Source organism: Caretta caretta, chromosome 23 (genome assembly GCF_965140235.1).
Source record: "Caretta caretta isolate rCarCar2 chromosome 23, rCarCar1.hap1, whole genome shotgun sequence".
NCBI lineage: Eukaryota > Metazoa > Chordata > Testudines > Cheloniidae > Caretta > Caretta caretta.
The window spans coordinates 14,589,840-14,604,020 of NC_134228.1; the positions used below are offsets into that span (position 1 = coordinate 14,589,840).

The 14,181-nt window shown below is 60.5% G+C and overlaps 2 protein-coding genes across 6 annotated transcripts; both read left to right on the forward strand.

Moving 5' to 3' along the window:
- The first annotated feature begins 540 nt into the window (after positions 1-540).
- On the forward strand, positions 541-8,088 carry PORCN (porcupine O-acyltransferase). 4 transcript variants are annotated; one of them, XM_048833130.2, is made up of 14 exons: positions 541-702; positions 2,727-2,871; positions 3,353-3,545; positions 3,922-3,965; positions 4,230-4,411; positions 4,563-4,693; positions 5,087-5,104; positions 5,755-5,880; positions 6,177-6,277; positions 6,504-6,580; positions 6,686-6,749; positions 7,083-7,168; positions 7,377-7,487; positions 7,954-8,088. In XM_048833130.2, the coding sequence occupies exons 2-14, from the start codon at positions 2,736-2,738 to the stop codon at positions 8,053-8,055; spliced, it is 1,371 nt and encodes a 456-aa protein (XP_048689087.2). In that variant the 5' UTR covers positions 541-702; positions 2,727-2,735; the 3' UTR covers positions 8,056-8,088. The 4 variants fall into 4 exon arrangements, with proteins under 4 accessions (XP_048689087.2, XP_048689086.2, XP_048689088.2 ...); XM_048833129.2 differs by lacking the exon at positions 541-702 and adding an exon at positions 1,192-1,311; XM_048833131.2 differs by lacking the exons at positions 541-702; positions 5,087-5,104 and adding an exon at positions 1,193-1,311.
- A 607-nt stretch (positions 8,089-8,695) lies between these two features.
- On the forward strand, positions 8,696-14,142 carry LOC125628234 (organic solute transporter subunit alpha). Of its 2 annotated transcripts, XM_075122338.1 has the most exons (7): positions 8,781-9,758; positions 9,962-10,113; positions 10,371-10,444; positions 10,667-10,822; positions 11,703-11,814; positions 12,717-12,969; positions 13,117-14,142. In XM_075122338.1, the coding sequence occupies exons 1-7, from the start codon at positions 9,569-9,571 to the stop codon at positions 13,548-13,550; spliced, it is 1,371 nt and encodes a 456-aa protein (XP_074978439.1). In that variant the 5' UTR covers positions 8,781-9,568; the 3' UTR covers positions 13,551-14,142. The 2 variants fall into 2 exon arrangements, with proteins under 2 accessions (XP_048689092.2, XP_074978439.1); XM_048833135.2 differs by lacking the exon at positions 10,371-10,444 and having other exon boundaries at positions 8,696-8,908.
- The last annotated feature ends 39 nt before the right edge of the window (positions 14,143-14,181 follow it).

The window sequence follows — 14,181 nt, forward strand, 5'->3', positions numbered from 1 at the left end:
CTCCCGTTGGCCCGCGGGCCTTTTCCTCGCGGCCAATGGGAAGCCGGCGCGCTGGTGGGCGGGGCCGCGAGGGGCCCTCCCGAGGAGCGGATTGGCCCAGGAGCCGGCTGAGGCGATGTGGGCTCAGCAGGGGGCGGGGGTGGGGTAGCCATGGCAACAGGTGTCAGTCAGAGGCGAGATTTAAAGGGAGGAGGGCAGGGGCCGTATATGGGAGGGGCCTGGCCCAGGGGGCGGAACCTGAGCCCAGGGGGAGGGGCCTGGGCCCAGAGGAGGGGGAGGGGCTAATATCCAGGAGGCGGAGATTGTGTCTCTCAGGGGCGGGGCCCATAGCTAAGGGGCGGGGTCTGTGCCCAGGTGTAGGGTCCAGTGTCTAGGGGGTGGGGCCTGTGCCCAGGGGGTGCTCAGCAGGGGAGGAGCCTGTGGCTGGAGGGTGGGGCTTATCCTCAAAGGCAAGGGAGGGCAGATGGTGAGGTCCACTCACAGGTGTCCTGGGTCCATGGGAGGGGCTTATACTCCGTGTGGGGGAGGGGCTTGCCCCCAGACGCGGGGCCTTAACCCAGCTGGGAGAGGGATTGCAGCTGTTCCCCAGCTCCCCTGCCCCAGAGGTGGCTGCATCTCAGCACCGGATGAGCCAGCCCCGTGTGGCGTTATGTGCGGCTGCTCCCGGGTTGCGCCCCAGAGGTGGCTGCATCTCAGAGCCAGGTGAGCCCTCCCCAGGCGGTGTTAGATGCAGCTGCTCCAAACCTTGTTTAACGCTAGCTAAGGTCGGATCAGGGCAAACCACAAGGGGCAGGTTTCCCGGGTTCCTTTTGCCACCTTTCACAGGGCCCTCATTTCTCTGTGCTTCCTCGCCGACATAGGGCACTGCCCTGCCTCCCGGGATGAAGGTGTCAAGCGACTGTGAGGTGCTCAGATACTGAAGCAATGGGGGACAGAGAAGTACCTAAAACATAGACACCCCCTCCCCCACCTCTAACCTACTAGCCTCACTCTCCTCCCAGAGCCAGGAAGAGAACCCAGGCGTCCTGGTTCCCAGAGCCGGGGACAGAACCCAGGAGTCCCGGCTCCGAGCCCCCTCCTCTCCTCCCAGCGCTGCAGCTAGAGGGCATCCATTGGCTGTCTTGATCGCCCGCCCCATCCCATCCCATCCGGCTCCCGATTGGCCGAGCCGAGCCGTCTCCCCTTCCCGTAGGAGGCCGCCCCGATCCTCCCCGCCCCCTAATTTAAAGGGGATTAGCACCCCCTCCTCCCCTCCCCCCACGGGAGAGCCGGACCGCGGGACAGACCTGGAGGGAGAGACTCGCTGCAAAGGTACCTGGGCCCTGAGCGAGCCACAGCGGGAGGGAGGGGAGAGCAGGGAGCGCCCACTCCCCCCCCCCTCACATCTGGATCCAGCCACCAGTGCAGCTGTTTAGGGGAACCCCCCCTCATTCCCGCCACGTCTGGATGCAGGGGCCAGTGTAGCTGCAAAGGGGGAATCCCACCCCCGCCTCTGGCCACATCTGGATGTCAGTGCCAGTCTCCCAGGCTTCTTACTTGGGGGGAGAGGGGGGTTATCACGACATGTTGCCCTGGGGGGGCTCGGGCCCCCAGCGTTCCTAGTTCTCAGGTGATGAGCATTCCACCCATTCAATACTGCCCCTGCTTCCCCCCTCCCCCTCCTTCCCCCCCCCGCACCTCCCTGTGGCCCAGCGGTGCCCCAGGCTCCGGGGTTCGCAGGCCGGATCAGGCCCTGTTGATCTATGTGAATCTTGGCAAATAGATAGATCAGTGTGCTAGGATTTGCAAAGATAGATAGGTGTATGGAGATGGATGGATGGACAGATAGAAGCGTGTGCATGGGGCGGATGGAGAGATAGGTGGGTGCGTGTGGGGAGGGATGGACAGATGGATGGAACGACAGATGGGTATTTATGGAGATGGATGAATTGATAGAGGGGTGTGTAGGGGGATGGGTGGATAGGTACATAGGTAGGGGGTGGTGCAGGGTGGATGGATGGATAGAATCATTGTAATGTGAGGCTGGAAGGGATCTTGGGAAGTCACCAAGTCCAGCCCCCTGCACTGAGATAGGTCCATTCATCTAACCATCCCCACACATGCATCCAACCATCCATCCACATACACATCCATCCATTCATCAGCCATCTAACCATCCATTCATTCATCCATCCATCTAACCATCCATTCATCCAACCATCCATCTAACCATCCACACACACATCCATCCATTCATCTAACCATCCATTCATCAACCATCCAGGACAGGACAAGGAGTAATGATCTCAAGTTGCAGTGGGGGAGGTTTAGGTTGGATATTAGGAAAAACTTTTTCACTAGGAGGGTGGTGAAACACTGGTATGTGTTACCTAGGGAGGTGGTGGAATCCCCTTCCTTAGAAGTTTTTAAGGTCAGGCTTGACAAAGCCCTGGCTGGGATGATTTAGTTGGGTTTGGTCCTGCTCTGGGCAGGGGGTTGGACTAGATGGCCTCCAGAGGTCCCTTCCAACTCTGTTATTCTATGATTCTATGATCCATCCATCCCTCTAACCATTCACACACACATCCATCCATTCATCTAACCATCCATGAAGCCAGCCAGCCAAACATCCCAATATGTCTGTTTCCACCCCCCTCCCCACTTCCCAACACAGCTCCATGGGCTCTTTCTGCTCTATGTCCTCTCCAGCAGCTCCTACCCACCCCCACCCCTCCCTTCTCTTTCAGGCCCCGGCAATGGCCACGTTCACCCACCGGGACTTCTACCAGCAGCTGCTGCAGGGCTGCATGATCCCCACTGCCCAGCAGGGGCTGGAGCAGATCTGGCTGTTGCTGCTTATCTGCCTGGCATGCCGGCTGCTCTGGAGGCTGCGTAAGCAGGTGGCAGGGATGGATGGAGGATTGGAGGGAGGGATGTTGGTGGGAGAGAGAGTGGGTTGGGTGGAGGGAAGGTGGGATGCATGGAGGGTTGGATGGGTGCATAGGTGGAGGGTGGGTTGGGTGGATGGGTGGAAAGTTGATTGGCAGGATGGATAGAGGGTTAGTTGGGTGAGTGCATAGATGGAGGGTGGGTTGGAGGGATGGATGGAAGGTAGGTTGGTTGAGGGTTGGACGCATGGAGGGCTGGTTGGAAGGAGGGATGGATGGATGGTTGGTTGAGGGTTGGACACATGGAGGGCTGGATGGAGGGAGGGATGGATGGAAGGTGGGTTGGACGCATGGAGGGCTGGTTGGAGGGAGGGATGGAAGGTTGGTTGAGGGTTGGACTCATGGAGGGTTGGACGGATGGACTGTTGGATGGATGGAAGGGTCCCCACCACAACTCCTTCTAACCATGCCCCCGCTTCCCCCAGCTCTGCCCAGCTATGCCAAGCACCTCAGCACGGTCGGGGGGGGGTTCTACGCCCTCCACCACTTCTTCCAGCTGCAGATGGTCTGGGTGGTGCTGCTCAGCCTGCTTTGCTATCTGGTGCTCTTCCTGTGCCGGCACTCGGCCCACCGTGGGGTCTTCCTCTCCATCACTATCCTCATCTACCTCCTTATTGGGTGAGGCCCGGGTTGGAGGGAAGCTGGGCCCAGGAAGGGGGCACAGAGGGATTCTGGTCTGCAAGGACCTTCTGGGTGGAGGTGGGTCCGTGGCGAGGGGGTGGAGGGGATGCCCGATCCATGGAGAGGGGAAGGCCGGACCCATGGGGGAGGTGGGGTCCCTGAAGCCAGGTGGGACCGCAGCCGGGTCGAGTGCGTGGGAGGAGAACTGGGAAGACTAGGGGAAGGCAGCCCTGGGGGTGGGGGTGCAGCAATGTCTGGGGACGGGAGCCAGCCATTGGCTGGGGGGCTGGAGATCAGCTGATCTCACAGGGAGACCCCCACCCACCCCATTAGTTCCTCTCTCTGATACAGTCTCCGTCCTTCTCTCCGGCAGGGAGATGCACATGGTGGATACCGTGACCTGGCATAAAATGAGAGGTGAGAATCTGACCTGCCCCCACTGGGACTAGGATATGGGGCCTTTCCCCTCTGGGGGGCGCCGGCTGGCATCCAGCCCCAGGGCAGTGTGGGCTGGCTGGCGGAGGAGTGGGGTACCAGGACACCTGGGTTCTATCCCCAGCTCTGGGAGAGAAGTGGGGTCTAGTGGTTAGAGCAGGGGGGGCTGGGAGCCAGGACTCCTGGGTTCTCTCCCCTGTAGTCCCAGGGTACCCCACCCCCAACCTGTTTCTCTCTCCGTGGCAGGGGCCCAGATGATTGTGGCGATGAAGGCCGTGTCCCTGGGCTTCGACCTGGACCGAGGGGAGCTCTTGGCTGTCCCCTCCCCTGTGGAGTTCATGGGCTACATCTACTTTGTGGGCACGGCCATCTTCGGGCCCTGGAGCCGCTTCCACAGCTATCTCCAGGCAGTGGAGAGCCGGGCCCTGGTGAGAGTCGGGGCCGGGGGGGGGGAAGAGGGGGGGGAACAGCGCCCCTGGTGGGCACTGGCTCTCCTCCGGCCCGAGGGTGGGGGACTAGCTGGCTGGCTCGGGTGGGGGGGAACGGGACACGCTGGCTAAGTGGCCCTTCACCCTGCAGAGCCTCCCCTGGCTGCGGAAGGTGTCCCGGAGCCTCCTCCTCTCCGTCATCTGCCTCCTCGTCTCCACCTGCGTCGCCCCCTACCTGTTCTCCTACTTCATCCCGCTCTACGGCTACCGGCAGCTCAGGAAGTGAGTGTGTGCGTCCCCTCCCCCACCCCCATTTCCCACCCTAGGGGACAGGGGTTAGGCCCCACGACCTCCTGCTCCCTCACACCGGCCTCTGGGTCCCCCCACCGCTGCTGCAGGATCCTCCCAGTGTCCTCGAGGCCCCAGCTGGGGAGAGAACCCAGGAGTCCTGGCTCCCAGCCCCCCCTGCTCTAACCACTAGACCTCACTCCTCCTTCAGTTTTCCACCAGAACCTTGATCCACATGTTGCCCCCTCCAATGCCCAGCATCACCCCTATGCCCCCAGCGAGTGGCACCCAGACCAGCGTCGGTCTCTGTCTCTCTCTCTGTTTCTCACTCCTTTCCCCTTCACTCTCTCTGCTCCCCCTCCTCGCCCGGGATCCCGCCGGCCTCAGGAGGAAGCGGAAGGCCAGGTAACGCCAGCCCTGGCCCACACCAGGTTGGGGGCTCGCTCGCGGGTCAAGCTGCGGCTCGGCAAATGGCTCACTCCGGGGCTGAGCCGTTCCAGGGCTCCTCTGAGCCGCGGCCCATCGGTCCACTCGCTCCGGGCTCGCTTGCAGCATGGTAGTGGAGCTTGCTCTGCGGCTCCGTGGCTCGCTTGCCCTCTGGACTTGCCATCCTGCAGCTGGCTTGTTGCCGCAGCGGATTATTCCCACCCACCCCCCCCGGCACTGAGGTCCCGGATCTCTGGCCAGGCTTCACTGCCTGGCTGCCACGGCCCACAGCTGCCCTCGCTCGGAGGTCTGTGTTCTCAGTGACTCAGGAATGGCTGGCCCCGTGGCTTCTCCCGTGGCTCAGTGGCTAGCTTCCTGAATCACTCACTGCGTGCCCCCGTGGCCGGCTCACTCCGTGGCCGGCTCGCTCCCTGCATGGCACCCTGGTTCTCCACTTAACTCGCTGACACCTGACAATTTCTCCTTGAATTTCCCTGGGGCTTGGCAATGAGGTGAGTGGGAGGCCGGCTGGGGTGGAAGCCGGCCAGAAGGGGTCTCTGAGACGGGTCCTGCCCCTCTCTGGGAGCAGGGTTCCCGTGGCCTGACCCCCACCGCCCCCTCCCCCGCAGGTGGCTCCGGGCCTACGAGAGTGCCATCTCCTTCCACTTCAGCAGCTACTTCGTGGGATTCCTCTCCGAGGCCACTGCCACATTGGCTGGGGCAGGATTCACTGAGGAGAAAGACAACCTCAAATGGTGAGTAGCGGGGGAGAGAACCCAGGCATCCGGGCTCCCATCCCCACCCCCACCCCACTCTAGCCACCAGACCCCATTATCTTTCCAGAGCTGGGGAGAGAACCCAGGCGTCCGGGCTCCCAGCCACCCTCTTCCCCCCACCCTAGACCCCATGCCCCTCCCAGAGCCAAGGAGAGAACCCAGAAGTCCTGGCTCCCAGCCCCCCCGCCCCGCTCTAACCACCAGACCCCACTCCCCTCCCAGGGCTGGGGAGAGAACCCAGGCGTCCTGACTGCTCGCTCGCTCTCTCCTGGCAGGGACCTGACGGTGTCCCGACCCTTGAATGTGGAGCTGCCCCGGTCGATGGTGGAAGTCGTCACCAGCTGGAACCTGCCCATGTCCAGTTGGCTCAACTCCTGTAAGGTCCACCAGGGGGCGCTGCGAGGAGCAGGGCAGGAGCTGGCTGTGGGGGGAGCTCCCAGCTACTCCAGCCCCAGCCTCTCCCAGCAGCTGTGGGGAGCAGGGGGAGGGGAGAAATCTCCTGGCTATTCCACCCTGATCTCTCCCAGCAGGGGGCGCTGTGGAGCTTGGGGCAGTTTGGTAGATTTACGCTCGCCCCCCACCCCCTCCGTGTTTCCTTGCAGATGTCTTTAAGAACAGCCTGCAACTAGGGACTTTCTCTGCTGTCATTGTCACGTACGCTGCCAGTGCCCTCCTGCATGTAAGTTTTGGGGGGCTTGAGGAGAGGGGGCCCAATGGGGGAGCAGCCCCCCCCCGGCTGGCCACTGGCTGATGTCTCCCCTCTCCTCCTCATCCCCAACCCCAGGGACTCAGCTTCCACCTGGCTGCCGTGCTGCTGTCTCTGGGATTCATCACCTACGTGGAGCATGGTAAGTTTCCCCGGTGCTTGGATGGGCCCTTGAAGAGCTGATGGCTGTGCGGCATATGCCCCGTAGTGCTCCCTGCCTGAGGGAGATTCTCCGGCTGCCTCTGGAGGGGTTGGGTGACGGCATGATCTGTGCAGGGAGCGGGGGGGGGGGGGAAGTAAATACACACACCCACGCAGAGCAGGCTTATCCCCCTCCTCCAGGGGGCAGCAGGGACACACACACACTGTGCAGTGCTGTGTGTCCTATGCCCCGTACTGTCATACATACACCAGGGGGATTCTCCCCAATCTCCAGCGCCAGTGTCCTGCTCTCACATCTGTCTCTTCTCCCAAGTCCTCCGGAAACGCCTCTCTGTCATCTTTGATGCCTGCCTCCTCTCCAAGCGCTGCCCGCCCGGCTGTCCCCACCGCCATAACACGGTGAGCCCACAGCCCAAACACCTGGGTTCAATCCCCAGCTCTGGGAGGGGAGTGGGGTCTAGTGGGTTAGAGCAGGGGGGCTGGGAGCCAGGACTCCTGGGTTCTCTCCTTAGCCAGGAGGAGAGTGCAGGGTGACACGGGTCTCCCCGGGATGGGAAGGGAAGAACAGGGGGGTGGGTGTCTCTGAACTGGGGTCTTTCTCCCACAGAATCTCTGGGTTCGGCTGCTGAACCTACTCTTCGGCACGCTGGCTGTCTTCCATCTGGCCTACTTGGGCTCGCTCTTTGACATCGACGCTGACGACACCGTAGAGGAGCAGGTAGGGTAGAGTGATCTGACTGTACCTCGATCATCAGCCGGACCAGGTCCCCTACCCTCCCGATGGCCGACTGTACCTCGGTCATCAGCCGGAAACAAGCCGACCCACCCTCCCGATGGCCGACTGTACCTCGGTCACCTCAGAAAACAAGCAGCCCTACCCTCCTGGGGTCCAACTGTATCTCGGTCACCCCCAAGAACAGGCAGCCCAGCCTCCTGCTCTCTGATGGTGTCACTCACCCCAGGGAACAGGTATCCCTACTGTCCAGAGTTTTGACTCTACCTCAGTCCTTGCCTTGGTGGGATCTGGCTGTACCTTGTCACCACAGGGACAGGTGTTCCTACGCTCCTCACTTCCAGCTGTACCTGAGTCACGGCGGCCCAACCCACTGAGCTCCCGACTGTCCCCCATCACTCCAGGACACAGGTGTTCCCTCCCCAAACTGTAGTGTCTCTCTCCGCCGCAGGGCTATGGCATGTCCTACACCATCTATAAGTGGTCGGAGCTGAGCTGGGCCAGCCACTGGGTCACCTTCGGCTGCTGGGTCTTCTACCGCCTCATTGGCTGAGCTGGACTGGGACACAGAGACACCGGGAGGCGTGGGGGTGTCCTGGTGTGATCCGACTGCACCTCCCCCACCCCCTACTGAGACCATCGGACACAACCTCAAGAGCTGGCAGCTTCAGCTGGGGCATCTGGCACCAGGGCATGGGCAGGAGGGGATGGGCATCAGGGACTGGGTGGGGGCCTAGCAGCCCCATGGGGAATCACAGTCCCTGTCCCCTGACCACTGGCCAGCCATTAACCCCTCCCTGCCTTGAAGTGAAGTGGACACCTAAGAACTCTGAGGGATCTGGATCCCACCACTGCCACCATCTTATAGGTGCAGAGAGAGGGAACAGACACCAGAGAGAGTGACCTCTACCTGTGCATCTCCCCCACCGAAATAATATGACCTGGTCCTCTCTAGGAACTGGAGGACTGAGATCTCTATAGTTGATTCAGTCCCCACGGCTCCTCCTGTGTTATATTAGTGGAGAGAACAGACACCATAGAGAGCGACCTCTATTAGTGCATCCCCCCCACCTATGTAACATGCCCTGGTCCTCTCTAGGAACTGGGGAGGACCGAGATTTCTATGGTCAGTTTGGATCCCATCGCTCCCACCATGTTGTAGGAGCAGAGTGAGAGAACAAACACCGTGGAAAATGACCTCTATCACTGCATCTGTTGCCCTGTCTGCCACACACACTCCATTCACCGTGCCCTGGTCCTCTCTAGGAATCGGAGGACTGAGATCTCTATGGTTGATTCCGATCCCACCCTGTTGTAGCAGCAGAGAGAAAAGACACACGCCAGCCCCCGCCCAGAACTGCTCCCCATGCAACGTCCCCCCTAGGACCTGCAAGACCAAGAACTCTGTGAGTTTATATGGCCCAAGTTACAGCTGCTACCCCCATCCCTCCCCACACCGACCCCCAAACCTGCCAAGGGTGGGGGGACAGGAAAGTACTGTACTTAGTTTAGAAAAAGGGATTTTTTAAAAGAAAACCCCCAAGTATTGGATTTGTTACCTGTAAAATAAATAATAAAAACAATGTAGACACAGAACCACTACTGCGTCCTGCTGGCTGGATTGCTTAATGAGCCATTCCCGCTTTAATAATAATGCGTTGTTAATCGATGGTGGGGCTTCTCACTTCAAACTCAAGCCTTGTGTACCCATTCATGCTTCATTGTTAATGCAAATTATTAATAAGTCATCACCAGGATCAGGTCCCCTGTCACAGTGGGTATGGCACGGACTGAGATTGGGGGCCTCCATTATGCCAGGTGCCACACAGACACCCCAACTGGGAGCGGAGCCCCATCACGCCAGGAGCTAGAGTAACCCGCTCGACCCCACTCCTCTCCCAGAGCTAGGGATGGAGCCCAGGGGTCGTGAGCTTTCCATCTAGTGGCAGAGAGTTCCACAGGCCTCAGTCACCGAACCGTTCGCCGCTGCCCAGCAAGTGCAGGAATCCGGACTTGGACCCCGTTACCTGGCGCTCGCACCTGGGCTGGGTCAATGATTAATTAATATGGTGACTAACGAGGAAGGCTCCTTCCGGGGGAGGGAAGAGGCCAGGGGAAGCTGGAAACAGAGAATCAAGGACGCCGGGTGGTGTCTGAAGAGAGGGGAGCCGAGGGAGGGGAGGGCAGAAATGGCACGACCCCAAAACTGCACCCACCACAGCGGCCAGTTCCCCCTGTCCTCAGAGATCCTCCAAGGTGGGACCCAGGCGTCCGGGCACCCCGAGGACCAGAGTGGGGGGTAACATGCAGCCATGGGGGAGGGAATCAGGCCCGAATGGTGGGGGAGTCCCTGGGGGAGGGGAAGGGGTCAGCCTGGGTGGGCACTTGGGGGGAGCAGGAGCTCTGTCTGGCTCGGGCTCACCGCTCCCCCCTCTCTGCCTTGGCCTTCTGCCCCACAGTGTTCCAAGCCCAGCTGTGGATCTTCCTCATTCCCACGGCCCTGGGCCTGGTGCAGCTGGGCCTGTTCCTGGAGCAGACGGGCTTCTTTCTACGCCGCCTGGGTGCCTCCCGCAGAACCACTCTCTCCCTCTGGATCCTGGGGGTCTACCCGGTAAGGCCAGAGAGAACCCAGGAGTCCTGGCTCCCAGCGCCCCCCCCAACCACTAGACCCCACTCCCCTGCCAGAGCCAGGGGGAGAACCCAGGAGTCCTGGCTCCCAGCCCCACCCTGCTCTAACCACTAGACCCCATCCCCTCCCAGAGCTGGGGATAGAACCCAGGTGTCCTGGCCCTGAGCCCCCCCCCGCCCCCACCCTGCTCTAACCACTAGACCCCACTCCCCTGACACTGTTCTCTGCTCCATCCCCAGGTGTTCAGCATCATGTCCCTTATTGGCATGTACATCCCCCGATCCTCCTTCGTCTGTAACTTTGTTGCTAACATGTGAGTGTCCTGGAAGCAGGGGGAGGGACTTAAGTTAAAGGGGAGGGGCATAGTGAGGCAGCAATATATGCGGGCGTTCCCTGGCTGCCACACCCCAGAGGTGGCTGCACCTCAGCACCTGGCGAGCTGTCCCTGTGGGGTGTTATGTGCAGCTGTTCTCCAGCTGTCCCACCCCAGCATCAGCAGCATCTCAATGCCACCTTGCCCGCCCCGTCTCCGCAGCTACCACTCCATCACCCTGTGGAAATTCCTGGACTTGGTGACCGATTTCTTCGGGGGCTCGGCCTGCATGGTCCAGCGTCTGCGGGGTCAGCAGGTGGCCCCCAACCCCTTCCCTTGCTGCTGCTGCTGCTGTCTCCCCAACATTTCCACCAGCTGGTAAGTGCCCGACCCTGTTTGCCCTCCACCCCCCAGCTAGGTGCCAGGTCGGTGCCCCAGGCAGCATTGCGAGCAGACGCCCGGCAGGTCCTTAGACCTCAGCAAGCCAAGCCGAGATCCCAGGGCTGGTGGGAGCCAGATAAAACCTGGCATCTCTGGCCCCGCATCCCCGCTGGGTTCCCATGCCCAGCTGGCCTCGGCACCCCCAGATGTGGGTCAGGGGTTCTTCTGTTGTTCCTAGGCATGTGTTTGACGTGCCAGCCCGCTAACCCGGAGCCACAATGGTCCCCTTTAGCGTGTGTCATCAGTCGACCTCCAGGCACCTTACAAAGGTAGAAACGACGGCTCCTCCTGGATTCCTTGGCTCTCTCCCGGTCTCTGTTTGAGATCCCCCGTTCAGCCCACTTTTCCCATGCTCTCTTCCAAACCTTCCCCCAACACCCCTGGCATACGGGACCCCCACTCTGCTGCCTCCCCCCTCGGAGAGATCAGCCCCTTTGCACCCAGTGAGGAGCCAGACAAAGCAAGGGGGAAACTGAGGCACGCCTAGGGTCCACCCACATTCCTACCTTCTCCATACGGAGCTGCGGCAACGCTGGGACCACTCTCCCCGAGACCGGCACGGCAGCCCAAGGAGGAGATGGATCGTCTCAATCGCTCCCTTTTAAGATGTTCCGCTGTGCAAATAATTAAACAGTCATTGGAGCAGGGGGTCTGGCCGCTGGGTGTCCCACCTCCCAGTGCCGTAACCACTAGGCCATACAGTCATTCAAGCTCTGGGGCCCTGTGATTAGTGGCTGAGTGGAGGAGGTGGATATGTCATCTAGGGAGTCCCCTTAGGCTGATCAACCCCATGTCCCACCCTCTCCCCATCTGCAAGGTCCAACCTACGCTGGATGACCCTGGCCGTGTACCAGCTGTCCCTCATCAGGACCATCCTCTTCTTCATCACGCTCACCCTCTGGACCGACGAGAAGTACGGCTACGGTGATGTGAGTCACTCTGGCCCCATGTCATCCCCTCCCCCTCACCGGCATGGGGTGGGCAGACCTCTCGGGGTAGAAGAGGTAACTCATCCACCAAGGGCAGGGAATGGTGGCACCCGCTTAGCAAGAGGTTGGGTGTTACGATGGACTGCAGGTTGGGTCAGGTCAAGTGTTACCCAAGGGCGTACATAGTATCGGGGTGTTGGGTTGAGGCTGGGTGTTACCCTTCAGCTTTGGTTTGGGTTGAGGGTTACCCTAGGGCGTTGGACTGAGGTTGTTACACTTGGGCATGGGGGTGGGCCGGGCATTATCCTTGAGCATGTGATTGGGTTGAGATTGGGCACTATCCTTGAGAAGGAGGTTAGGTTGGGCACTACCCTTGGGTGTTGGGTTGGGTGTTAGCCTTGCCCATCAGGTTGAGTTGACTTTGGGCATTACCCATCAGAGTTGGGTTGAGTATTACCCCTGGGTGCTGGGCAGAGATTGGGCATTACCCTTAAGGTTGGGTTGATGTTACCCAGAGACCTTGGGATGGGTTGAACATTACCCTTGGGCATTGGATTACGGATGGACTTTACCATTGGGTGTTGGGCATTACTCTTGGCCATGGGGTTGCGTTGAGGCTTACCCCAGGGCACTGGGCATTTCTTGGGGGGCACTGAGTTGGGCTGAGTACTATCCTTGGGTGCGAGATGGGGAAGAGCATTATCCTTGGGCATGGGGTGGGGTTGGATTGAGGTTTCTGTGTTACCTGGGGTGTAGGGTTGAGTTGAAGTTGGGCGTTACCCTTGGGCGTGAGGTTCAGTTGAGGTTGGGCGTTACCCTTGGGCATGGGGCTGGGCGTTACAGAGGGAGGTGGCCTGACAGACCACCCAGACCCATCTTCTGACCCACGGCCTCTCCCGCAGGTGAGCTACACCAACCCCAACTCCTACATCAACGCCATCATCAGTATCTCTACCTTGCTGTCCTTCTACGGCTACCTGCTCTTCTACAAGGCCACCAAGCCGGCCCTGGCTGGCTACAGCCTGCGTTCCAAGTTCGTCTGCATCATCCTGGTCCTTGTTGTCTGCGGCCTACAGAACGGCATCCTGGAGACCATGGGGGCTCTGGGGGCCATTCCCTGCCAGCCTCCGCTCTCGGCTGATACCCGCTCCCAGAGTGAGTCCACCTACAGCAATCCCCCGGGGCGGCGCTAGGGGGCGCCGGGCTGTGGGGAGCAGGGTGGGGGCAAGGGGCACTCTCCCCTGGCAGTCAGGGCCGGGCACTAGGGGGCGCTGTTCTAACCTCGCCGTTCTCCCTTCCCAGTTATCTATTACTACTCCCTGGTGGTGGAGATGTTTCTCATCAGCCTCTTCGCCCATTACTGTTTCCGACGGGACGAGCTCACCCCGGAGAGCCCCACCAGCACCAGGAACCAGGCCTCCCAGACGCAGGCGCCCCCTAGTGGCTCTGGGGAGGACAGCGCCTCCCTGACAGGCCTCAACCCCTGCTACTCCCCCGATGAGAGCCTCTGCCGAATCGAGCACACGCCGTTGGATCGCTTCCATTTCAGCCCCAGCTTCCCCCGACCCGGAGGGGGGCTGGGCCAGGGCTGGCCCGTTGGAACTCCCCCAGGGGCCCTCGAGATGGGAGAGCTGGGTACCGGGGTCCCTGTGAATGGGTCTCCCCCCAGGGAAACCAAAGCCCATCCCAACAGAGTTCACAACCACCCGTGCGCCCATGACGTCACCATGGTATAAGCAGGACCCCACCCCACGTGGGAGAGGGAGCAGGCAGAGGTGGAAAACAGATGGCGTTGACCTGCGGAACTCCCTGCTATAGGATACTACAGGAGGCAACGCTTCCCAAGAAGATGGGACGGGAACTGGTTGACCCCCAGAAAGAATGGGGATGAGGCAGGAGCTGGAGATCGAGTGCTAAGTGCTGTTGTATAATTGGGGTGATCTAGGGAACCCCTGCACTTACAGACAGTGGGGGATATGACACTGCTGTGTCACAGAAGGCCTCTCTGTCTGCCTCTCACGGCCGCTAAGTCTTTAAGCAGATACCTCCCCAGAGGACGCAGTGGAAGTGCCACTCAGCGAACTAGAGCAGGAGAGGGGCACCTGTGTAATTTTTTGGGGTGTCTGCATTATGTCTTATTAATATCATGTCTGACCCCACTTCCCTGGCTGCATCTAGGGCAATCAAAGGAGGCTCAGAGTACGTAGACCACCAGCTCTTTGGAGCGGGGCCTGTCATTCTGTTCTGTGTTTGTACAGGGCCGCGGGGGATCAGGCCAGAGCTGGGGGCGCTCCATTAACGCACAAAATAAAGCAACCCCACGGTTGAGACAGTCTCTCCAGTGCCAGCTTCAAAGGGGGTAAGGCA